Below are 25,937 nucleotides of genomic sequence, written 5' to 3' on the forward strand. Positions count from 1 at the left end.
TAGTGAAGATTTAAATGGAGGTGCCTGACCTCCTATGCTCATGGCTCAGCATCTGGGTACTCACATCTCACTGCATCCTTGAGAGCTATGCTGAAAAGCCCAGACTGGCATCTACTTTATTTTGCTCTCAGGAACAAAAAAAGGCCAAAAAAAAGGATAATTCTATCCCTCTACAAATATAACACCTCCAATTTCACTTCTTGTTCTCTACTGCACAGGAAAGGTTAAGATAGGAAATCAATATTTTCACAACAAAAATAAACATCTGTGAGTTCCCATAAAAGGAAGAAACTAAAGGGCTATGGCTATAAATGTCATAACACTGGCAGAACAGGTTGGATTAATGTGCTGAGATAAAAGACTAACAAACAGATGAAAAAAATGCTTTTACAGTAAACATTACAAGTTGCAGCATCTTTTTTCAGAAGCACATTGCACACTGTGGCCAAAACATGAGGTAGACACCAGCACCTTCACACAGGCACCACTCCTAAAAACATCCACCCTGGGGAATGTCGCTGCTGAGTACACACAGCCCTGCACTTCAGGAACTGGTCTCCTGTGCTTAAAACAAAAGGCATCTGCATCAGCTAGGCAGCTCAAAAAGGCAACTTCAGTTCTTGTTTTCTTCTTTGCCCCCAGGAACAGGAACTTGCAATAAGGAAGGAGGAGACCGTGTAATAAAAGGGAGACAGGAAGGTCTCCAGTAGGCTGAGTCCTAAAGATAGCAATGAAACCAGCACGAAGGGAAGGAGGAAACCACCCTCCCACATAGAAGGAAACCCCAAAATAAAACCTTTTGGCAGATGGTAAAAGACTTTAGCATTCAATAAAATGAACCAACTGTGTGACAATGTGAGAGGGCCTTAAGGGAGACACACAGAGCCCAAACAAAAGAGGAAACTTGTTTTTTCAAGTTGCTCTTTTGTGTTAATATTTCAGCTCATTTTTTGATAGGTTTTACCACCTCTTCTATTTAATTGAAATTATGCAGTTCATGGTTTTCAAGAGACTTATAACTTAATTGCCTGTACTAATTAATTGTATGAAAAGGAAGAAGTTTTCAGTAAGTCTTCTGAATTATAGAGCAAAAGTTCAGTTCCCAATGAGTATTTCATCTGGGGCTCTGCCTGGCCCTGACCTTCCTGTGTATGACTGGACACAGCTTCACATAGGCAACAAAAGCCACAAACATAAAGTAATAATAACGGTTTAATACTTGTAGCAGGTTCTACCACATCCATATGAAAGGAAGAACTCAGAGGAATAGGATCTGTCTAACTTCAGTTATTAAAGTACTCATGTTTGAGAAAAACTGCCAAAGCACAGGTAAGTTATGACTCTGTCCCATGACAACATACAGAATTAAAGCCTTGTCTGCTTCATACTAAAAGAGGACTACTTAACTTACAAGTAAGAAAGAAAATTCAAGCCCCCTTAATCTAAAATTTGTAACTCATTAATATTAGCCTTCTTGGTTGGTGGTTTATTTCCTCTTCCCCATCACTACCAGTGAGCAGTAGTTAGCTCCATTAAAATATGTTTGCAGAAAGTAATAGAATCATAGAATCATAGAATCAACCAGGTTGGAAGAGACCTCCAAGATCATCCAGTCCAACCTAGCACCCAGCCCTAACCAATCAACTAGATGACCATGTTACCAAATGTAGCAAAACTCAGCAATTTAAGGGCATAGTATAACCAAATTTTGCTAACAGGTACAGATAAATACAATAAAATCCATACTAAGGCAGTGGAAGACTGGTGTCAAATTAAAAGTGGGTAATGTCACTTGTGATATGCTTCATATTGATAAAAAAATTAGGAAAACTGCTGCCTACTTTTCTTCTGGTTAATTTTATCTATCCCAAATTGGATGGCAAGTCCTCCAGCTGACAGAAGCAGCAATCTCCAGAGGGCAATGCACTGTAGCTCTCATGGGCATCTGTTTTAGAAGGGCACAGATTATCTCTGGAGGTGGCTGTTGTTCTTCACTGATTATTTGAGGACTGTAAGCAATGAGATCAACCAATCATCTAACTTTTAGCTGCCTAATGTAGGATGTGACAAAGACACTTCAAACTGCTTGAGATAAAAGACAGTATTCTCATTTTTATCTTTGATTATGTCATTTCAGTAAAGAACATGAATGAAAAGAGTAAGATAAAAGCAAGTTTTGTGAGTTTCATTTTCAACAGCGATTATGAAATTAGGATTGCAAATAATATTGGGAGTGCACATCATCAAAAGAGATTTTGAGACCAAGTGAAAAATAGGCTTTATATAATTAAGAATAAAGTTCTAAAGAGAATAAAATATCTTTTTTTTTTATATAATAAGACTGATATGAGATCATGTTTTTAATTTTAGAAGGGACTATGTTGGGTGAGAAAAGAGAACACTTATGTTTCTCTATTTGTGGTTTTAATTAAGTTACTAAGAAGGTTTATGGCTTTGATCCAAAGGTCAGCAAAGTCACTGGTACCCTTCAATGATGGGAATGGGCTTTATAGTCTCATGCTGTAGAGAAAAAACGGGGTTGATCCTGTTCTCATTTCAACTAGTTTTGTATGTCGCTGAAATCAATGGAGCATTGCTCCTTCATTTGCCCTCACAGAACCAAGAGCAAAGTTGACGTCTCAGATTTTCAAAATGAGGTAACTGGGATAAAACCAAACCATAGCTGATGGCAGACATAAATATATATTCCTCTTAGTAGAGTAGCTACTCTTGCTATTTGTTCACCATGCTAAAATTAACACAGAATGTGTAGATGAAGAGTATGGATGAAATTTAAGTCAGCTAAAGACTTCCCAAAGACTCCAGCCAAATTAATCATAAGCAGCAGAAACTAAAGGAATACAATAGCTTTAAGTGCCCCTAATTCCTAGGGACATGCTTGACGAAAGGATTCCCCTCTTTTGGTCCCAGTGTCTCTTTACACACCTCACCTAAACCAGCCTGGATACTGATCATCTGGACAAAAAGAAAACATTGAATAAATCAGTAAAACATATATTCTCATAGCAGAATAACCATGCCACCAGATAAGCCATATCGAAGCACAGTAAAATTCCCACAGTGACATTCCCATTACTAGAGGGAACCAAAAGATCTCAAGAATAGCACTAATGGTATAATAAATGAACACACAAGTTGCTGACAAAGCAATGGTCACACATTTTAGTGCTTATCACAGCAGCTGATATTTAAGAAGGGAAAAAGAAAATTTATCAACAAACAATTCTAGCCAGTAAATATCAGGAAACAATAATAACTCACTGGAAAGAGTTTACTGAGATTCTATAAAAATAAAACACTCTTTTCATGGCAGTAGTTGAAAAAAAATCTACACCTAGAGGAAACATTTCTAGAAGAAGAAAAAAATAAAAAGAGCTCATAGATGTCTCATTTGATGAAGATACATCCCAGCAAAAAGACATTCATTACCTTGATGGGCTGTAAGGGCTGGCTGCTTTTCTATGACCCGCAAAAAACCATGCTCCATGTTTAAGTAGAGATCTACAAAAGTCAACAATATCAGTGGTTAGTGTCACAGTCAACAGCTGCAACAGAATGGATGGCACCTGCACTGCTGGACACATTACAGCAACTCTGGAGTCTAGAGAAAGATGCATTCAGTAACTACTCAGGTGGGCAATTGATTTGCCAGTGGAGCTTCAGAGGTAAGACTACCCCTCCTTTCCTCTTTCCTGTCCTTTTCATCAGAAACATAGTTTGTTGTCTTTAAAGTTTGGACTGAGAATTCTAAAAACTGCTGTGACACTGTGGGAGTGATCAGAGCAAGGAATTTTCAAATGTCTATCTGCATCCTTAATTGCTTGATGCTTCTAAAAACGGGTCCATTGTCTAAGGCAATGCTGATTGCTCCTCCCAACATCCAAGATTCCTTAAATACAGCTGGACCGACTTGGCAGCTTATGACAGATAATCAGAAGGAATAGCTGAAAAGTGTCCCACATAGCTTTGCTCCTGGAACCAGCTAAGGAAATTCCTCAGTAGACAACTGTAGTCTAAGAAGCACTTTAAACACTCAGGCTAAACAAAAGAAAACTACACCAGGAGATATTAATCTCTTGGTCTCATTTTAACAGCAATCCTCAGTTATTCAGGAGTTCTGAAAGAACTGAAAAACAAAAAGATTAAGAAAGAAGGCTTTCCTCTTTATTCCTTAAGAAGGCTAGAATGCCCTGAAACTCTAAAGAAACAAGGAAATGTGATTACCATTCCACCTCTACCTCTGACATAACCCAAAGAGCAAAGAAAACAAGCCCCATATAGCTCAGAGGACTTTGGAGAGTAAACTTTAACAACAGAATCTTTGCACTACTACTCTCTGAACAAAGGCATAACCAGTTAGTAAGAGCCTCCTCTTTTTGCTGTGCAAGACTTTTTTTTCTTTCAGGAATCCCTCAAAAAACAGTTCCTGACAGTTTTACAAAACAGTGCTCTCTCAACACAAAAATCTAAAGACACAACTCCAGAGTCTGCCATCTGACATTACCAACAGTAAGTCTCCCATCTGGTCTCATTAAAGAATGAAAGAATATGGCAAAATTACTTGTGTCAAGGCCCAAGTGTTGGGAGTTGCTTCAACTCCATCTCACATCACCAAATGTCATCTGATGGCAGTAGGGTTTCCCAGATGAACTGACTGTAAAGCTGTGAATCCTATTTCTAGAGGAGAGGACTTAAAACTCTAAGATCATGCCAATGTATACACCTTCAGATTGTACTCAAGCTTGAAGGGGTGGTGGAAGTGAATGCACAAGCCAAATGTATGCAGACCAGCTACTTTTCCAATGATGTGGATAAGCTTAACTGAGAATAAGCTTCAGTATGTGGATGAAACCTTAGTGCAGTTGAGTAGCTTCAGAACTGTGGTTTTGCCATGTACATAATTCAACTCATCACTCTGACAGCAAGAAAACAATTACTGCCTCGACACCCATAGAATCAGAATGGTTTGAGTTGGAAGGGACCTCCAAAGTTCATCTAGTCCAAACTCCTCTGCAGTCAGCAGGGACATAGAATCAAGTTGCCCAGAGCCCTGTCGAGCCTCCCCTTGAGTTATTTCCAGGGATGGGGCCCCAACCTTGTCCCTGAGCAACCCATTCCAGTGTTTCCCCCCCTTATGGTAAAGAACTTCTTCCTAACACCCAATTGAAATCTACTCTTCTCTGGTTTGAAGCCACTGCCCACATACAGGTGATACCTTTGTAAAAACACTGAAGTTCTTAAAGAGATACTCACTGCAGATTTTCTCAATGCACCCTTTCTTTGGAGAGGTAACTTTCAATAAGTGAGGTGACTGAGAGGTATTTTTACTGATTAAATAAAACTTTGAAGGTAATGCTATGTAAACCAAGATACAGTTATATTTTAGGAACACAATGGAGCTGTTGCAAACAGAAAAATACATTTGTTAAAAAACAACAATTCCCTGCCACATTTCCATTCACATTCATGTCGAAAATTAAGACTGCTGTATTTATGCTGTCATCTGCTGGAATTAGCACTTAAATAAAAAGAAAAGACAGGTGCTTTATGAGCACTTAGGCTGCACAGAAGAAAATCTGGTGTTTTTAAAAAGCTGAATAGAATTTTTTTTTTCAGAATTCAAACTCCTTAGCATTAAGGACTACAAGATCACTGTTAATATACTCCAATTAATTATTTTATGGGGAATCAATTTCAATTAAAATCCATTCAAATAATAACCGGGAAAACTCTATAATATTGATCTTAAGGAGGAATCAGCATAGTTAAAATTGTTAATCATACTTGAGGATGTCATAAAACACTGGGCTAGCACCCATGTTTTACGATCGTGTCAAATAAAGAGTTATAAAAAGTGCACCCTTTCCTTTATGGAAGTTGCCAGAGATCTGCACAGTGCTTAGTAATAAAGGAACAGTTCATAACACTGCTGACTGCCTATGTATAACCAAGTAAATGAAGGTGCTCTATCATATGAAGCATAAAAGCCATAAAGAGTAAACTTTTATTTGAATAGAAACACATTCATTTTAAAAATTACATTACAGGAAGGCTTTTAAAGAATGTGAATAGGGGGGAAAAAAGAGAAGCTTTTAAATAACACAGGCTCTTTTTACACAACTTAGAAAGGCAACTTCACAAAGGCATAAAAAAGGAAAGGGTTTTTCTTCTGCCTCCCTTGAATCTTTACACTAATTATAGAACTTTACTGCACAGGCCATAAATGCTAGTAACAACAGGAAAAAAAAAAAAGCTTTTGAACTATTTGGCAGTGTTCACCTTCAGGAACTCAAACCAGCAAATTTTTATCTCACATTTTCAAAAACACTTGGATGTCTTTTACATTTCTTAAGGATGCCAATATGGTAGAACACTTCTCAAATAGAATGCACTTGTGCAGGTGCTAGCAAAACCAGTTTCAGAAAATCAGAAAGTGTCACCAACACTCATCTGAATGAAGAGGGAAATTCACTCAGCTGTCAGACCAACATTTTTCTGTGTAGGGGTTTAGATTGTCAGGCATAATGAGTGAGAACTGATGTCATCTAAGTTTGGTTGTCTACCACGTAGGCAAATACATGTGGCAGACACCCTGAGCATCTGTAGTTATCAATGGTGAGCAAAAGCCATTATTTATCTGTGTCTGAGGTGTAACTAGTGAATCTGACATAGAGTGTAGTTACTACTGCATGCTTAGAGTCTCTGTGGAAGGCAAAAGATACCCAGCTGAAGGCATGCCAAGTTAGGCTTTGGCACCTTCAGCACTACTGAGGCTGCCAGTGACTATAATCTAGTTTGTGAAAAAACTTGTGAACAACTTGTTTCATGACACAGACAGATATTCAATGGATACTAAAAGAACTAGGCAGGGGAGTACTCCTACCACAGGGGTACTCTTCCTAATGCTGCAATTCTGGATGCTCTGGAGCCTACAACAATAGGACCGCAGGGTTCTGGGATCTACCTAAACAGCAGCTGCTGCTGTCACAGGCAGAGTACTGGGACAGAGGAATACTGCATCTGATCAAGAATGGCCTTTCTTTTCTTCTTATTTCCAGTGCTGTTAGCTTTATTAGCTAACACTCAGCTTGGTGTTAGCTAATAAAGACAGTCAGGTTTGGAACCAGAAGCCCAGCAGTGAAAGGGGTCAGAAGTATAATTAGGGCTTCCCATTTCCTCAGCTGTTTTATAAAACAACTTATTGACTCTAATTTTCTTCCATGTCTGATTTCTGGAAAAATCTCATGAGAAATATGTTACAGCATAAAAGGCACCATCTTACAATATGAGCACTTGTTTTATTTAAACAATTTGTGAAAGACTGTACCTATTCCTGGAATCCCTTCCACCAGCCTGTTCTTTTCAGCTGGGTGGAAAACAAGTGATTTCTACTGGCACTGATCATGAACAGCTGTTGTTAAATCACAGCCTCAGACTGCTCAAAACTTTCCCATTTAGTTGAAAGTCTTTCATGACTGGCTGCAGAACAAACAACATTTTAAAGATTTTTTTTCTTCTCTTTCCAATTTACATGAGTGTGGAAAAATGTACATATGTGTGTGTGTGTGTGTGTGTGTTTGTAGATGTATATAGAAGTGTAATATCTATTTGTCAAACATGTAAGATAGTTTGGGATAGGCATTAGCTCAGAAGGACTAAACTTTCCAAACCAAATTTTCCAGTAGACAGACTCCTGAGATATTTGAAAAGCAGGAATGAAAAAAAAATCAACATTAATAAAACAGTAAGAAAATCAGATAACTGCAATCATGTCCCTGCAATCATACAAAACAGCTAATAACACACTCCCAGTAGGCTAAGTTGCAATATTGACTATGGAAATAGATAAAAATGCAAATGTATCATAATATTACTCAGCTAAGCTCTTGTCCTAGGAGTTCATCAATACAATTTCATAGTTGTATGCACGTTGCCTTATTCATACTCCAGACTAATATACTAGAATATTGAAGGACAATTCCATGCTAAACCTATCCAAGTTATTGTCCAGTGTATTGGAACTTATTCTACCTGTCAAGTGAATCAGTTATTTGAAATGAATATGTATCAGCATCACAGCAAGAGCTAAAAAGTGACTAACAGAACCATACTAATTCAATGGTCTACCAGGGACCATTGATTGCACTGCAAAGGATATGCTTAGGCTAGAAACCAGGCAGATGAAATTCAAGTAACTGATGCCACAGATGGAATTTGATATTAATCGTTACCCATGCATGTATTTTAAACATTTTATCTGCACTCAAATACAGATCTCATATACAATATTCTGTTTCGGATAAAACAAATGAAAACTGGAGAAGCCCTCAGAGCATACTTGCAACTGGAATAAAATTGATTTGCAGAAGCCTCAACGGTACCTAAAGCCTGAAAAATCTCTCAGGAATAACCGTGGCTTCTGACTCCAAAGTCTACCTCCTCTGTAAGTGGTCAAAATGTCCTTGACTGGCAGTGGGAAAAGTAAAACAAAGACTGCTCTTTTGTATTCTAATGGATGGTAGAAAAGTCATTTCACTTTCTTGGAAGAGCAGCATTAAGTACAAGTGCTGCAATTCCTACACTGGCACAGGAAAAAAGGATGTAAGATAGAAAAGGGATACGTCCATAAAGTGAGAAGAAACCACTATCAAGAGGAAGGTAAATATTTCTTAACCTACAATGAGGCAATATAGCATCTTGAGTCCTGGAACATAGTTTTGCTGCTATGGTAAGGGATAAATTGCTACTTTTGAGTTGTCTCGGACAGCATTTCCACTGCATGTTCATCTCAAAAGGTCACTCAGAGATTTTGGACAATAGCAGCAGCACAGAGCAAATGAAATCAGCTGGGAATTCAGTTTGATGGAACTCTATTGAAATTTCAAGAGGGTTTTTTTCTGTGCCTTAGATGGATGCCATGTAAGCAGCATATGCAAGAAACATGTGCATAGAAGTTTGTGCTATAAGAAGTCTCTTCCTGATTAGATGGAAGTTTCAGGGCTGGGGGAAAGCAAAAGGTGAACTTAAGACAAAGAAAACAAATGAAGGAGTGGCTGTTAAGAGGACAGTTAACATTTCAAATGCCACACGCCTCTGAACAGCACCACTGGAATATGAAATTGAGATTCCTCAAGTGTTACACACTTCCCCCAGCAGCTGCCTGGGAAGGCGAACACTGTCTACCTGGAGCGCTTGCAGAGTCAACATCTGCTGTTTTTCACAGGCAAGAAAAGGAGTATTTCTGGTGGAAGGAACTCATGATTCCTCAGATGCCAAAACCTTGAGTCCAGTACATACTCAGGAAAGAAATCAGCACATCCTGGAACTGTAACAGGATGACCTTCTATGACAGATCTCAGCTGTTCTGACTCCTTTACAGCGATGCCAAAGACATGTGCCGATCTTAAGCAATACATCTTCAAGGGACAGGAAGGACAGTAAGCAACGGCAGTTCAGACACCACAGTAGCCATAAACCCCACAGAACAGGGGAACAGTAGGTGCCATTGTCTTCTCTTAACTCCAAATGACTTTCAGTTCTGTGTTTTGCAAGGTTCTCAAATTTTCTGAGCATTCAAGACACTTTTTAGGCATGTGTGTAACTCCCAAACATTCCTGCTGTGTACTGGAGCTACTACAGCAGATTTCATCTTCATATGTGGGAATTCTGAAGATGGGAGCTAGTCTAGTACTCTGAGGCTTTGCTTTTGGAAAATGACAACACAGGGATGCAAGCAATGTTCAGCTTCCTGCTACATCCAAGGAAGAAGCAGATATTGTGGACAAGAACTAGTATCATGTTTCTGACAGCCTGGGAGGGTTCAGAGTCAAACAGCTCAAATTTTGATGAAACCTGTCTTCAGTACTAGAAGGCTGCAAAAGTCCTTATAATACATTTCAGCTAGGGAGGGTTTCATGGTCCTGGTTTACACACCACACAGACCCTGAAGGCAATGTTTGTGTTACAAGGTTCCTCTAAAACCCAGTGAATGATTCATCACTAGCAGACATGGTTCTTACTTCATCTTTACTCAGAAGATGAGTTACATCTTTGAAGGCCTTCTAGTTCCTTTCCTGGAAAAATACAGCACTATAATAGGTTTTGAATGAGACTACTTTGGAAATTGAAGGAAGGGAAACTGTCTGACTTATTGTGGCTATCATTAGGCACATATGTTTTTCAGTAGCTGAACACCAGTGGAGGAGGAGCAGAAAACTTACTGAAGAAATAGTTTCAACAGGTATCAACAGCTGTGATGATTTTCAATCAAGCATAAAGCTTTATTCTAACACATTTTGCTAGCAGGAGACTTTTTTTTGTTTCTTTGTTAAGAAAATGTGGCACATTCTGTGGCCTGGCAGTATAATCTAGTAGCACTTTGCACTCCATGAAATTCATGGGAAGGCTTAGGAGGGGTCCAACATCAACTGAAATGGAGGTATCATTTAATCCAAATCAAAAAAAGCTTCTTAAGATCAGCCTTACTAACATATTGCTGTCATAGACACTTTGCTCACAATCACACATGGGGCTGTTCTACCACTTTGAGGATGGTCTCTTCCATCTAGCCAAAAGCAGGAACCTGCATTGAAAAACCTCAAAATAACTTATTCTCTGTGTAGTTATGTAAGGCTCAAAACCCCCCCCAAAACTTTCAACTCAGGCTTACAGTGATAACAGTACAATAATGGTGTTTCCAACAGCGTGCAGCTCTCCCCAAGAGACATTGAAAGATATTCTGTGAAACGAGTTCCTCAACATCACTGTCAGTAAAAAAGCACAGATCAGTAGTTGGGCCTGTGCCCTTCTGTACTAGTGGAAGTTGGAATAGCATTTCTGTTGATAACAGCCTCAGTCAGGCAGTTCTTACTCCACAGAAAAAGTCTTCCTAAAACTCCAGACAAGCCTTCAATTACACAATCACATACTATTCTGGCTTTAAGATCCCTGGAACAGCCTGGATGGTGTGTCCTGAATGAAGAAGAATGAAATAGTTCTGAAAGACAAGTAGAAAATGAATGCCAGCTCTACAGTGAGTGTTTCAAATGAGGTTAACTTACTCTGCAGACAACAGAACACAAAAAACACTAAAAATACCTGGTAAGTATTATATAATGCTTTTAAAAAACTTTCTCTGTTCAATTCAGCTTCAACTGGGGTATGGACTAAAGTCAGTGCGATTCTTTTTGCTAACATCAGTGGGCTCTGAATTAGGACCTCGTTGCCTGCAAGCTAGCCTGAGTGCTAATTAATTCAGAGAGGGGTTGTAACAGCTTCTTTCACCTAACAATCTCCTGATCTCACTGCTGGACAGAGAGCTCTTTTCCCTTCTCCTCTTGGAGGACATTTTGGAGGACAGCAAAGCACAGTGTAGCAATAACTACACCGTGCCCTGCATTCTGCAAATGGAACTTTGAAAACACAGAAACTGCTGGCATGAAAATGTGTTACTTTTCAGAGGAAAAAAACATTGGCCAAATGTTCTCCAAAACAGAAAAGCACTTCCAGAAAGCTATTCCAGTAACAACCTGGATTAGGAATGCATAAACCATAATAAGAACATGAGTGGGCAAGGTTTGAAGAAACTGGGCAAGGGGACAGAATCAGTTTTGGAGAACAGACATACACTCAGCTTTACAGATTGTACTGTAGTTGAGAAAGTGTATCTTAACCTTGGTACTTGCAAATAAGTACTTTCAACAGACACACTCCAACTTAGTGTAAATGAGGTGATAAAGGGAAGGAAAACTGCTGTCATCCTAGCACTGCCTGTCTCCCCACTTAGGGATGACACGATTAGCACAGTTCTGGTGCACAAAGGAACCTTTGATGAACTTTTATAATGCTCCTTAACTTCAGCTCTATTTAAGAAGGCCGAAGTGAAGCTGAAGTGCAATGCAATGGCCAGCACCATTGTGGGGAAAATAGCAGGAGCTATCTTCCAGCTTTTCTGTACAGCTGTACTGGCTGTCCTAAAATGCATGGTGGCATGTCTTCATGTGATCAGACTAAATAACAGCGTTCTCCCTACACGTTGGAGACTACATTAAATACATATCTATAAATGTGTCACTAGGCTGTCCTTCAGAGTCCAGCATGTGTTTATTCATCCTCTTACCGAAGTCCACAATTGTATTCCCAACTGCATGAATGAGGAATAAGTCTCAAAGGACACTGCTCTGAATTGCCTGAAATGGCAGTTGTCACTGTCCGACTGATCATGACTCATATACCAGTTGATGTGTCCAGAGGGGAACCAGAAAGAAGCAATAAAGGAGAAGCCTGGAAACACATAGTTCTCAATGCCAAATGCATCTTTATAAAGAAACCTGTCTGGACTGTGGTGATCAAATGACCCAAATTTATAGCTAGTGGGTCTTTATTGTCCCATATCAATAAAATCCCAACTTTCATAAGCAAGCTTACAAGAGTGATAGTTGGTGACCTCAACTTCACAGTCTGCAAATTCTCAAGTAGCACTCCAGATATAGGGAAAGAAAGAACTTAGCCAATGCTGACTTAAAAGATGCAGGACTAACACATGAAAGGATGAATGGATGAAGGGAAAAGGAACAAATCTAAACATCTGGGCAAGACACTGATGCTTCATCATGTGCACTGTCTTTGACAAGACACAAGATAAGGTGAGCTCATATTTACAGACTATGGCAAAATGAAGAACTCCTAAAGCTCCTCATCACAATCCACATGATCCCAAGCCTGAAGGAACAATTCAGTTGAGACATATGTGCTTTCAGATAAAATGCAGCTCACTGGACTAATCAGGGAGTTTTTCCCCAAACACAGTGAGCAAGGCTTAATCAGGAACATAATGTCATGTGTGAAGGACATTTTGTTAAAAATACACTGCATGTACTGAAGAACTCTATTTTTTCATATGGTGTGACATATAATGGGCACTGAACCAAGGCACCACAACAGTATGTGGCTTTTGCTATCTCACTGGACTAGCAAACAGCATTCAACGTTGAGACAGTATTGCAGATATACAGCAGAGCGTGTCTAAATGTGCTTTGACACTATCGCCACAGTGCTTTTCTTTCATGTTACCATAGCTATTAAAAGGCCTTAAAAGAGAGCCTAATAACACAAGTCGCCATAAAACATCTTAACCTAATTTAGAAAATATGTACAAGCATTTTTGTTACTCCTTGCTCCCTGTCTTGTAATCAAGATCTCCATATTGAGCCCAGCTTTGCATTTTCTTATCAGCATAAATTAGAAGCAACTCTATTCAAGTCAATAAAATGACTCCAACACGAAAAAGGAATCAGCCATCTGCGAAAAAAATGTCTAACAGGTAATTTTCCACTGACAGCTCTCACTATAAAACAGGTTGCAAAGATTAGTCTTTTATCTAACACTGAAAGTAAACAATTAATGCAAAATGTGCAATGTCTGTAAAGACGACGTGTTCGCTACTTCTGCCCTTTATGTAGTTACTTTCGTCTTAGTAAGCAGACAGTTAAGCAAGACTACCATCAAGCTGAGGATGGAGCCTATTCATCATGCAAAACAGGCAGCTGAACATCTCTCTTTATTTATGCACTATTTTACCTTTTGTTCCTGCCTTGGAAAGCTGGTGGAATCTATGAGACATTTTCACACGTCATTTCTTGCGGGAGAACGTCAAGCCATCACCTTTACGCCCTCAAGCAAACTTCTCCTATCTGATCTCAATAACTGTCCCTATCAAAACTATTTCTCATACCTTGTGTAAGCAGCTGGAGGTTTCGGACTTCTTCTCTAACCTTCAGCTGAAGGACTTGCTGCAGAATGTGCTGTCGCAGGCTTTCCTGGGCAATGCCCATTCGTTCAAGCTTTTTGTCAGTGAGTCTCAGCAAAGCACGACCTGGATGCAAAAGGCAAAAAGAAAAATCACCCAAAGGTTTCCATTAACACAAATATTCTCACTCTGACAGGGTAATTTGCTGCAGAAAAAAATTTCTCAGCCCTGAAACACCTTAGTCTGAGAAGCTGTTGTTTCATCAGTTAGGTACTTCTCTGTTCCACTCCTTTCTTTTCTTTTTCATTTTCTGTACTGTTTTGGTGCTTTGTCAGACATTTAAGCAGGTAAAACAGGCATCCTGTGCCATCTTAGACAACCAGTTCCTGTTCTGAAGTTCCAGCTGGTCTCCTAAAGGTAGGATTTCCCTACAAGTCTACAACTGGTCCAGGTGCCACAATAGACCCTGGCCTATTTTTAAGCATCCCCATTATTGTCAAGAAACCACCACTGAACACAAACTCTATCCATTTAATCAATTTAAGATATCATAATGATTATGAATTGCAGTTCAGATATGGGTAATATGGTGTAATAGCCCGTAGTAGTTCATGGTCCAGTCTTCCCAAGCCCTCTCAACAGCAACCTATCACAGAAAACCAGAAAAAAGGAGACAGAGATTTCTCTTCACAGCATCATTTATATCTAAATAGTTTCTGCAAAAGATGTTTGTCCAACAACAGAAAGACTGTAAGAAGCCTACGGTGTTTGCAGGCAATCCCTGCCCTCCTAGGCTGTGACTTATCTTTACCATTAGGAGGCTAATGTTGAATCACAGTTCTACAAAGATTATAGGTGTTAAAGAAGTCAAGCACTCCACACTTCCCTGATTCTGCTAGTGGAACTCTGACTCCATCTTTTGGGCATTGCTATGCTGTAAGTAAACAGGAAGAAGGCAGCACCTCACCTGTGTCAACACTAAGGAAGTACTTGGACCAAGCAGAGAAAAAAGCATCAAGCAGAGCTTTATCTTAGGAAGAAGCCAAAAATTCACTTTCTTCAGATTTCACTGCTGTGACCTAGTACAGAGAGGAGTTCCTTGCAGTCCTCTACTGACCCTCTATTCCCAGTATATACAGTTGCTATCCAAAGGTGCCTTGTCAATACTGCCAGATACAAGGGAGCTGCACTGATACCACCTCTGAAAATGGCATGTTGTTTGGTTATTTTTTTTCAGACTCACCTTTTTACCTCCTCTAGCTCTGACTAGAACTGTAAGCACTTTTTAATTACTAAAAAGCCCATCTTTAATTTCTCAGGCTCCTAAGACAGTGAAGAGCAAGTTACTCCCTCTGCAACACAGTAGCGTCTTTGGGATGAGTAGTACAATTTAGCTCATCATAAAATGTTACTTAACATAGCAAGATAAGGCCCTTACTCAATCTCTTTTCTCACAAAACACCAATGGGTACAGAATTTTGATGATTATTTTAATTAAAAAATTTAAGATAAATGCCAGGAATTTAAAAGGGTGCTTAGTATTTGCCCCAGACCAAGCAGCTGGCAGCACACCCTTCACTAACTGCTAGGTTTCACTCACAAGTGATTCTGTGAAGCAGTTGGTGTGATCTTGATATGATACAATGTAAAATACTGGGATATTACTATTAACAAAGCAAGATCATAGAATCATAGAATCAACCAGGTTGGAAGAGACCTCCAAGACCATCCAGTCCAACCTAGCACCCAGCCCTATCCAGTCAACTAGACCATGGCACCGAGTGCCTCATCCAGTCTTTTCTTGAACACCTCCAGGGATGGTGCCTCCACCACCTCCCTGGGCAGCCCATTCCAATGCCAATCACTCTCTCTGGGAAGAACTTCCTCCTAACATCCAGTATATACCTACCCCAGCAGAGATGTTATTGATCAAGTAAAAAATTATAGGGATCATTCATTTTCTGCCCTTCCATGTCTCTCATGCACTACACACCAGGGAGGGTGACCTTTGGATTAGGAAAACTTTCTCTGAAATGATAAATAAGAATCCTATGGGTTAATGCAATAACAAAATATGGCAACTAAGTCTCTTACAGATCAATGCCAGCTGTCCAATTCCCCTGGTGATACAGATAGCAATAACGAGTTCAATTTTTTTTTATCATCTTATCACACTAAAACATCTTAAAGCAATTTCTAAAGGAAGTAGAGCAGTCCAGGAGTATGGGCTGTAATGTCAATCTAGCAGCTGAAAGCAAACAAAAAATAAACAAGTCATCAGTTTAAAGAGTGCCAACCTACATGCCAACTTAGGGCAGGGAATCAACAACAGCAATATGAAAGGACAGACAGAGGCCATGCTCACTCATCCAGTGCCCTCCACCTCTTTTTGGCCATGGATATAGTTATTTCTCTTTCCTTCCTCTTGGCAACTCTTTATTTTATATTCAGATCGGTTTTCTACTCTAGCCACTGCCTTTGTAAGACACATCTCTTTTCAATTCCTGGCATGCAAGTTCCTTTGTGGCTTAGGCTCAAAGCACAATGCCAGTGGAAAAAATGTCTTTGACTCATACTACCCGCAGCAGCTTGCACAAGTTGCCTTAAGTTAACTCTTTCTCGCACCAAATCCAATGTGTATGTTGAGGCAAAAATCCACGTGGCATTTCAAGAATGCATTAAGTGACCTGAACTATGAAAATTCAATCATCCCCACAACTTATGTTGCCCTTGACACTTAAGACAACAGCATCCAAGTTAGAACTGGACTAACTTTTTATTCTGGTACTAAGCCATGCCTCTGAAAAGATATTCCTAATGTTTGGGTGGGTCAATCAGTCCTGGCAATCCACTACTGATTTTGGATGCTTCTGCACCTGGTACTGTACATACCTCGAAGAGTTATCATTTGGTGCTCAGAACCCCTGTTGGTGCTTGAACACCAATTATCCAGAGAGGTTCTAGAGTTGGTATCTCTGGAAACCTGCAAAATCTGACTGATGAAGTTGTTTTCAAAGACAGTATACTGCTCTTTGCTAAGACACAAGCAAAGGAATTTGACCTACATCTCAGGGAAACTTCCCAACACTACAGAACTGGCATCACCTCCTAGATATGGCAGCTATCTGCATAAAAGAGACCAGCAGCTATTTTTCAAAAGCACATGGACCATAAGAACCATAAAGGCTAAAGTCATGAACACCTAGGTCTTGGCTGCAGCTGATTGCAAGGCTGGAAGCCAAATGCTTCAAACCCCCCTCATCTTTCTCGGTATCTGTATGCATCTTTTAGCACCTAAACCTCAGCCTTTTCATATTCAGGACTTATCAGCTGTGGAATATTCCGAGACACCCCAAGGGCAGATGCAGAATCTAAAATACTTTCCAGCTTAATAATGGATTGATGGCCTAATTTTTTCTAATATGACTTAGCTGCTGCAGATCTCATTTGATCAAGCTGGGATTAGATGAAAATTCGAATGGAGGGAGAAACTTTGCACGCCACAGAACATTAATATGAATACGAACACCGGGCCAATGAAGTTGGCATTGGCCCTGGAGCTAGAAATGTGGCACAGTCTGCTGCACCTAATCTGGTCATACCTCTCTGTGCTGCTACAGCCTACTGCCCTTCTCTACGAGCCTGTAAAGCCGCACCAACATCTAGAAGGACACCATGTAAGAAGACTCGAAAGTATACTCACAATGAAGGTGAACAAATAGGTAAGAGAGAGCTTATTAAACTCATAGAATGAACTGAAGAAACACAGGGAAATGAGAGCAGATAGTAAGAGGCTGTTCTCCTGCAAAACCCTGAAGAAAGCTATGACTAATTTAAAGCTGATGAAAATGATAAACCACTAGTGGGAGCAAACAATGTACACAAAATACAGTATCACAGTATCATCAGGGTTGGAAGAGACCTCACAGATCATCAAGTCCAACCCTTTACCACAGAGCTCAAGGCTAGACCATGGCACCAAGTGCCACGTCCAACCTTGCCTTGAACTGCCCCAGGGATGGCGACTCCACCACTTACCATGGGACAAAGAAAGAAAAGGGAAGAGAACACAAGGACATTAACAAATGCCCCAATGCCACACCATCTGCACTCAGAGTGGCAGTAGGAGAGCTCAAGCAGAGCTACTGGGAGAGTCACTTTCTGAAGTCATTCCCTTTGCATTGTGCCAGCATCAAGAACGGTTGTAACAGAGCTATTAGAGAGTATGGTGTTTTTAACACCTTTTTTTTTTGTCCTGACGTCCATAATTTTGTTGTTTTGATATTCCTGATACTGCCTCCCTCTGCAGACTCCCAAAGTACGAAATTCCAGAAGCTCACTGCCTGTTTTTGTCTGCTGTATATTGATTTCCTACTGCCTGCTTCAAGTGCTCTCTAGTACTCTCACTGCAGCATTTGGTTATCAGTTCAACACTCAGTTTATCTGTAGCTCTCTAATTTGCAAACTTCAGTCAGAGGCCTTTTGAACATATTTCAAGATGGATCTTCCTGACAAATTGAGAAAAACAGGAACACGGGATTCACTGGGCTCCTAAATTCTGCAAGACAAAAACTGAAGTTCATACTTCAATGATGCAAACACAACTTTAAATTCAGGTTGTCCTGCTGGAAAGCAGCTCCGTGGAGAAAGACCTCAGAGTCCTAGTGGACAGCAAGTTATCCATGGGACAGCAACGTGACCTTCTGGCCAAGAGGGCAAATGGTATCCTGGGGTGCATTAAGAAAAGTGTGTCCAGCAGGTCTTAGGGAGGTTCTCCTCCCTCTGCTCTCCCTAGTGAGACTGCACCTGGAATATTGTGTCCAGTTCTGGGCTCCACAGTTCAAGTGAGATAGGGATTTGATGGAGAGTCCAACAGAAAGCTATGAGGATGATTAAGAGACTTGAACATCTCTATTACGAATAAAGACTGAGAGACCTGGGGCTGTTCAGTCTTGAGAAGGCTGGGAAGGGATTTTATCAATGTCTATAAATATCTGAGGGGTGGGTGTCAAGATGAAGGTGCCAGTCTCTTTTTGGTGATGCCCAGTGATAGGACAAGTTAGAATGGGTACAAACCGGAACACAGGAGTCCCACTCCTCTTCATGAGGAGACATTTCTTGACAGTGAGGGTTCTGGAGCACTGAAACAGGCTGCCTGGAGAGGTTGCAGAGTCTTCTTCTTTGGTGACTTTTAAAACTTGCCTGGATGCGCTCCTGTGTGGCCTGCCCTAGGTAAACCTGCCTGGGCAGGGGGGGTGGATTCAATCATCTCTAGAGGTCCCTTGCAAGTCCTAACACTCTGTGATTCTGTGTGATTCTGTGACTATTTAACTTTGATGAATATCAGAGATCTCCAACTGATGAAGTTCTTCAACATGCAAGCCAGCACTCTTGCGGTTCCTCACCCCGTTAACAAACGCAGCAAACCTCCATGGAGCCGCAGGAATTCTTTCCTGGTCACTCACAAGAACAGGAGAGGCCCATTACTCCACTATGGCTCCAGTGGAAGGCATCTGCTCATGTATCAGATGAGTTTTGGACACACCTTTATTTATTAACATCATAGAATCACAGAATCATAGAATGGTGTAGGTTGGAAGGGACCTCAAAGCCCATCCAGTTCCAACCCCCTGCCATAGGCAGGGACACCTCCCACTAGAACAGGTTGCTCAAGGCCTCATCCAACCTGGCCTTGAACACCTCCTGGGAGGGAGCAGCCACAAACTCCCTGGGCAACCTGTGCAAGTGTTTAACCACCCTCACTGGAAAGAGTTTCTTCCTAACATCTAATTTGAATCTCCCCTCTGCCAGTTTAAAATCACTTGTCCTCATCCTGTCATTACAAGACCTTGTAAATAGTCCCTCCCCAGCCCTCCTGTAGGCCCCTTCAGATACTGGAAAGCTCCTACAAGGTCTACTCGAAGCCTTCTCCAGGCTGAAGAGCCTCAACTCTCACAGCCTGTCCTCATAGCAGAGCTGCTCCAGCCCTCTGATCACCCAAGAAGACACCATCCAAGAAGAGCAAAATGGTTTTCTGTCTCTTTCTCCTTCACTATTTGCTGGATCTGGATGAGGCTAGCTCTGCAGTAAAGTTTCTCAAAGAAAATACTGCCATACTGGTCAGTTAATGTCTGATCCAACTCAAAAAAGCAACTATGTAAACAAAGACACTTTCTGAATATTATCTACATCCTTTGTCTTGACATCATGTCTGCTTATAGTTCTGACAAGAGGAAGCGATGGCTATTGTTACTGCTGCCAAAAAATCCACTATAAACCCAGCTTATTTTCATAAAGCCCTCTCAGGTCACAGCTTTTCTGCACCCTTCTGCCCTCCTTCCACACAAGCATGAACAGGATTTGAAAGACATGACCGTGTTTCTAAATTTGTCTGTTTCTGACAAACTTCAGTGGTCAGTAATAAATCTGTGAAGCTGTTTAACTCAGACTACTTAGTCTGGCACAACATCTGCTCAATTTAGCACCATCTTCCCCAGTTCTCTCCACGATACACCAAATAACACTGTCATTTTCTATCTTCTCAATTCTGACACAATCCTTCAAGCTACATATCTTCTGCCCCACAGAGGTCTCTGAAAACCCACCAAGTTAGGAGATGTCTTTCTGCCACTGACTTTTCCTTTCCAGCAGTTGTAGAGAGTGAGAAGGTCTCCCCTTGGCCTCCTTTACCCAGGTGAAACAACCCCAGTTCCCTCAGCCACTCCTCATAGGACTTGTTTTCTACACCTCTTACCAGCTTTTTTTGCCCTTCTGAGGACACACTCCAGCAGCTAAAGGTCTTTCTTGTAGAGAGGATCCAAAACTGAACCCAGTATTGGAAGTGTGGCCTCACCAGTGCCAAGTACAAGGGGACAATCACCTTCTTAGTCCTACTGGCCACACTATTCCTGATACAGGCCTGGATGCCATTTGAATTCTTGGCCACTTGAGCACATTGCCAGCTCATATTCAGTTGTCTAGCCACTGAAACTCCCAGGTCCTTTGCTGCTAGGTAGCTTTCCAGCCACTTCTCCCCAACCTGTAGCACTGCATGGGGTTGTTGTGCAGTGCAGGACCTGGCACTTGGCCTTGTTGAACCTCATACAACTGACCTCATCTCATTGATCCAGTCTGTGCAGATCCCTCTGTGGACCCTGCTCAACTTGCTTCTGCTCAACTTGGTGTAACCTGCATATTTACTGACAGTGCTCTTGATTCTCTCATACTGATAGTTGATAGAGATAGCAAAAAGAGCTGTTACAGATATGAAACTGCCTCAGTTATTAAATTTGGAAATAATTACTCTTATGTCTAATGATTTACACATCTATTCCAAAATAACTTCATTCTAACACAGTATTGGCTCCATACAGAGGAGGTAAGGGGTTAATGAGATATTGTGCACTGTGATTACTGGAAGTGGCTCAGTAAGTAATTTACTGTACTGATGGGAACTATATTGATTCCTTACAAGTCCTGAGTAAAAGACTGTTAGACAGTACTGGTTTTCAGCTGAACATATTCAGGACCTGATGACTTTAATAGAAGGAAATAGTAATAACTTGAATTCCCCTCTGAACTATAAATTCAGACACAAATCATATTACACCACTTTTCAAATGTACTCCAAAATGTGAGACAACCATTTTTAGTGCTCTCAGAAAGCACCTGATAGAACCCACAAAGTAAATTAAGGATAAATGTAAACCTTGAGCAGGCAGTCAATAAATCCACATCGCTTGTTGTATATACATACAACCTACTTCCTGGCCATACAAAACTATATATTACCTACAACTATATATAAAGACATATAATAATGGACTTCTATTACATTGCACATCATAATTTTTAAAGAAACAAAATCCCAGACTATTGTTTGCTGGTATCTGTGCGATAGATTTATGGTCCCCCCATTCAAATAAACAACCTCAAGGTCTTTTTCGCTTGTGATGGAGTTATTGAAGCTGTTAACACTTTTGATTTTGTCCACCATCAGCAGGACATAGAGTTCTTCAATTCCTAGTTAATCTAATGTCACTCAGTGTGCAACCCATTTTGCATTACATATCCCATTTCTTTATTAACTAAAAAAAAAACCACATCATGCTTGCTGGCAAAATTCCTGTTAATTTATTCAGGAGTAAACACACTTTTATATATTATAGTGCACAGCTTCGACCCAGAACAAATTAGGAAAGGGAAAGTCAATTTGGAAAGCATTAGAATTGACTGAACTCCTTACAGCAAACTCAAACAAGAACCATTCCTGGAACTCCAAATGGTGGACACTGGAAGAGTTGGGTTTTCTTCCAGAAAACAAATAATATTTTATTACCACAAGAAAAATAACCAAACATACATATATGCACACAAAACCCCAACAATTGTTCCTGAAGAGTTCAACCTAACTGGAACTGAGAAACCCTTAAAAAATCACACAGAAGACTATTCTGACATTTCTAAAACAAGAGAGGTTCTGCAGTTCTGCCTAGAACTGGTGTGTGCATCTGGCAAACGAGAAGTACACATGAACTCAAAAAGAGGTCATTTCATTGAGGAAGAAAATCTTCTATCACAGATGAGCTCTTTGAATTACACTAGTAGGAAACATTCCTGTTGCTGAAGGCCAGCCAGACTGGGGGAGCCTGCTTCCCCATTCAAGGAACACAAATTGTCAGTGAGTACAGCTGCTTGCTCTAATTTGCTACTAATCAATTCAATCAATAACTCAAAGGTGCTACACCACAAAATACACACCAAGGACAATGATGAGGAAAGACAAGCCACTTATAGGCATATCTTTCATGGTTTTCTAATGCCTCAGAAGGCAACCTTGGGGGTCATCTCACTCATTCTGAGATGCTGGGGAAAGCCATTTCTTTTAATGCCAATATTTTGGGAAACAAGGAGGACCTACATAATATGACAAGACAGCATAGTGTACTGCTTTATGAAAGCTCTGTGGGCCATCACAGATTCCAGCAGAACAGAATCTGAGAGCTTCTGTTTTCTAGCAAATTTTTATTATCATTGCATTGTTAAATGAAAAAAAAAAAACTAAGAAAAAACAAGTAAAAATTAAAACATTGTTAAATATTAAAATCAGATTTCACATCCCAATGCTGAAGAACATACAGTACTGCAACATTTCCCAACCTGTACCCCTAGTTCCCTCCTGCTCCACATTGTTATCACCAAGCAGTGTTCAGTGGTGCTTTCTTCTATGTCTGTACCAGCTTTACCTTTCATTTTTAATAAAAAAATCAAATAAAGAAAGGTTTTGTGTTAATATTCATGATGTGAATAATTCATGTTAATAAAAATGGAAAATTAAAAGCAGCATGCTCATAGTTTAAGTACAGCACTTCAACTCTCCTAACCTGAAGGAAGAATCAGCCGCATCCCTCCTGATGCACATTTTCATAGAATCATAGAACAGTCAGGGTTGGAAGGGACCACAAGGATCACCTCGTTCCAACTCCCCTGCCATGGGCAGGGACACCCTACCCTAGATCAGGCTGACCAGAGTCTCATCCATCCTGGCCTTAAACACCTCCAGAGATGCGGCCTCAACCATCTCCCTGGGCAACCCATTCCAGCCCCTCACCACTCTCATGCTGAAGAACTTCCTCCTCAAGTTCTTACATTTTGCTCTACCATTTTTCTTCTGGGTGTTTTAACTTGAAGCCTGGCACCTGTCAAGCCACACACATCACCTCTGATGGACTCATTGACCATTTTATAACCTAGGGAAGATAATTTTCCATTTGGAAAAGGAACCTCTATTAAATTACATGCACAGTCTTACTGACACTGACATGAGTCTGTTGTTACATTGCTGGTTAAGCAATACAACCAGCTTTGCAGAGCTCCCTTACATTTCTTCCAACCTTAATCACTGTGGCTTTATTACTCATCTCCCAATGTATAATTAAAACTCTAAACCAAATATCAATTCACTTATATGTCTTCTGTAATGTTCTTTGAGTTCTCCTTGTGATACATACTGTACTTGTTTTTTCTCACCCATGTTCATCTGTTTTCTCCCCAGTGGAGCAAGTTATTTTCTGCAGTTTCCTCAGACTGGTGAAAGAACATGCTGTGAACCATGTGAGCACTGACAGTGTGAAATCCTGTCAATATCCCAGAAGTTAATCAGCTGGATGGTAAGCAGGATCACAGCTGTCTATAGATTGAAGTATCAACTACAAATCCTTTGGCACAGTCGCTTAAGAAGATGATCCAAATCAAGTTATTTCTAGCCTGCTCCCAAGCAATTTTCTGATGACCTTTGAAGATGAGCCAGCTGAGATTCTTTCTGCAACATACAGTGAGCCATGGGCACTCCCAGTCATGTCCTCAAGCTGCTCTTAGCAGCTTGGTGCTATTTAAATGATGAAAAGGAGATAAGATATAAGAAATATTTTTTGTTATTCAGCTATCAAGAAAAGGATCTGGGGTCCTGGTGGACACCAAGCTGGACAAAGCCAGCAACATGCTCTTGCAGCAAAAAAGGCCAAAAGCCTCTTGGGTTGCACCAGGGCAGAGCATTTTCAACAGGTTGAGAGAGGTGATCCTTCCCCTTTACCTGACCCTGGGGAGACCATATCTGGCTTACTGTGTTCAGTTCTGGGATCCTTAGCACAAGAGAGGCATGGACACACTGGAGCAGTACAGCAAAGGGGCATGAAGATGATTAATGGATTGAAGCATTTTTCAGGTAAGGAGAGCCTGAGATAACTAAGACTACTCAGCCAGGAGAAAAGAATGCTCAGGGGGAGATTTTCAAGGTGCATAAATAACTGATTGGAGGAGTAGAGAGACAATGGTCACAAATCAAAACACAGGGAGTTACAGTTAACTTGAAGAACCATTTTTATTATGAGTATGCTTGAACACTAGAACATATATGCAGAAAAGCTGCAGTTTTTCATTCTTAGAGATACCCAAAAGTGATGGGACACAGACTAATCTGGTTGTTCAGATCTCTTACCTAGTTCAACCCCTTGTCTAGATGACTCTGCTATGAGCAAGGGGTTGAACAAGGTGACCTGCAGAGCTGCTTTGCAACCTCAATGACTTTCTTACTCTATTTGATAAGGGTAGAGAGCAGCAAATCTGGCTGCCTGAAATTCAATAGTTAGCAAGGTCACAATTAGCAGCTACTGAATACAAGAGTCTCTATGTAATTTGTTTATCAATATATCTGATTGAAATGTGCAAACCAAGGAGACAAGTGAAAAAATACTTAGCTACTTGGAACTTCCCTCAACATTATTTGTATACTACTGTACATTATCTGCAGCATCCCTCAGTAGGATCCAGTCATTGGATTTCTCTAAAGGAAACACTCTAACTAGCAAGGTTAGAAAAGCAGAAGGATGGAGGCTATTAAGTATGTAAAACATGAGGGGCTTTCAGCCCTTTGAAACTCACTTGAAGTAGCATGCTCTGGAAACAGGGCTGCAGCTGGTTCCAAGAGCATGCATTCTCCACCACTCCATTACAGCAAATCAACCAGTGCCACCACTGCTCAGGCATTACAGCTCACTTGTTCCCGCTATCAAATCACTCCAGTGGTTCCTGGGATGATTCTGGCTTAGGACACTTAACACTTCCCCAAGTGGTTTAGGAATGAGCAGAGACAGAGGCCTGCTACCCAGATGGTGTGAAAACAGCCATTCTGTCCTGAAGAGTAGAAGCTCTTAGCAGCATGGGCACAAGCCATTCCTTACTAATTAGCCACAGAGCCAACAGATGTTTAAGCAAACACCACTGACATCAACACAGCAACATTACAGCGCCACATGTTCTGTTGGCAAAGTCCAACCAGCTCTATAAACACAGTGTATCTGCCACGTAAGGGGCCACAAGGATGGTGGAAGGGCTGAAGCACCTCTGCTATGACAGTAGCCTGATGGAACTGGGGTTGTTCAGCATGGAGAAGAGTCTGGGCAGACCTTATACCTGAAAGGAGCCTACAGGGAAGCTGGAGAGGGACTTCTCATAAGAGTGTCTAGCAACAGGACTAGAGGGAATGGTTTGAAGCTGAGGGAGAGCAGGTTTATACTGGATCTTTGGAAGAAGTTCTTCAGTATGAGGGTGGTGAGATTCTGGAATAGATGCCCAGAGTGGCTGTGGATGCTCCCTCCCTGGAGGTGTTCAA

General features: G+C 40.7%; 1 protein-coding gene across 6 annotated transcripts in view; it reads right to left on the reverse strand.

Moving 5' to 3' along the window:
• The window catches only part of SAMD12 (sterile alpha motif domain containing 12), a 178,663-nt gene that overhangs the window by 86,154 nt on the left and 66,572 nt on the right, over positions 1-25,937 (reverse strand). For 3 of the 6 annotated variants that reach the window (XM_064154190.1, XM_064154192.1, XM_064154189.1), the window contains exons 4-5: positions 13,754-13,894; positions 3,451-3,522 (exon numbers count right to left, since the gene is read on the reverse strand). In XM_064154190.1, the coding sequence (XP_064010260.1) occupies positions 3,451-3,522; positions 13,754-13,894 (213 nt within the window). Of the gene's footprint in view, positions 1-2,146; positions 2,521-3,450; positions 3,523-13,753; positions 13,895-25,937 lie in introns of those variants that run through there. The other 3 variants (XM_064154194.1, XM_064154195.1, XM_064154193.1) reach the window with 2 other exon arrangements.

The sequence above is a fragment of the Pogoniulus pusillus genome, chromosome 14, assembly GCF_015220805.1.
Source record: "Pogoniulus pusillus isolate bPogPus1 chromosome 14, bPogPus1.pri, whole genome shotgun sequence".
Taxonomy (NCBI): domain Eukaryota; kingdom Metazoa; phylum Chordata; class Aves; order Piciformes; family Lybiidae; genus Pogoniulus; species Pogoniulus pusillus.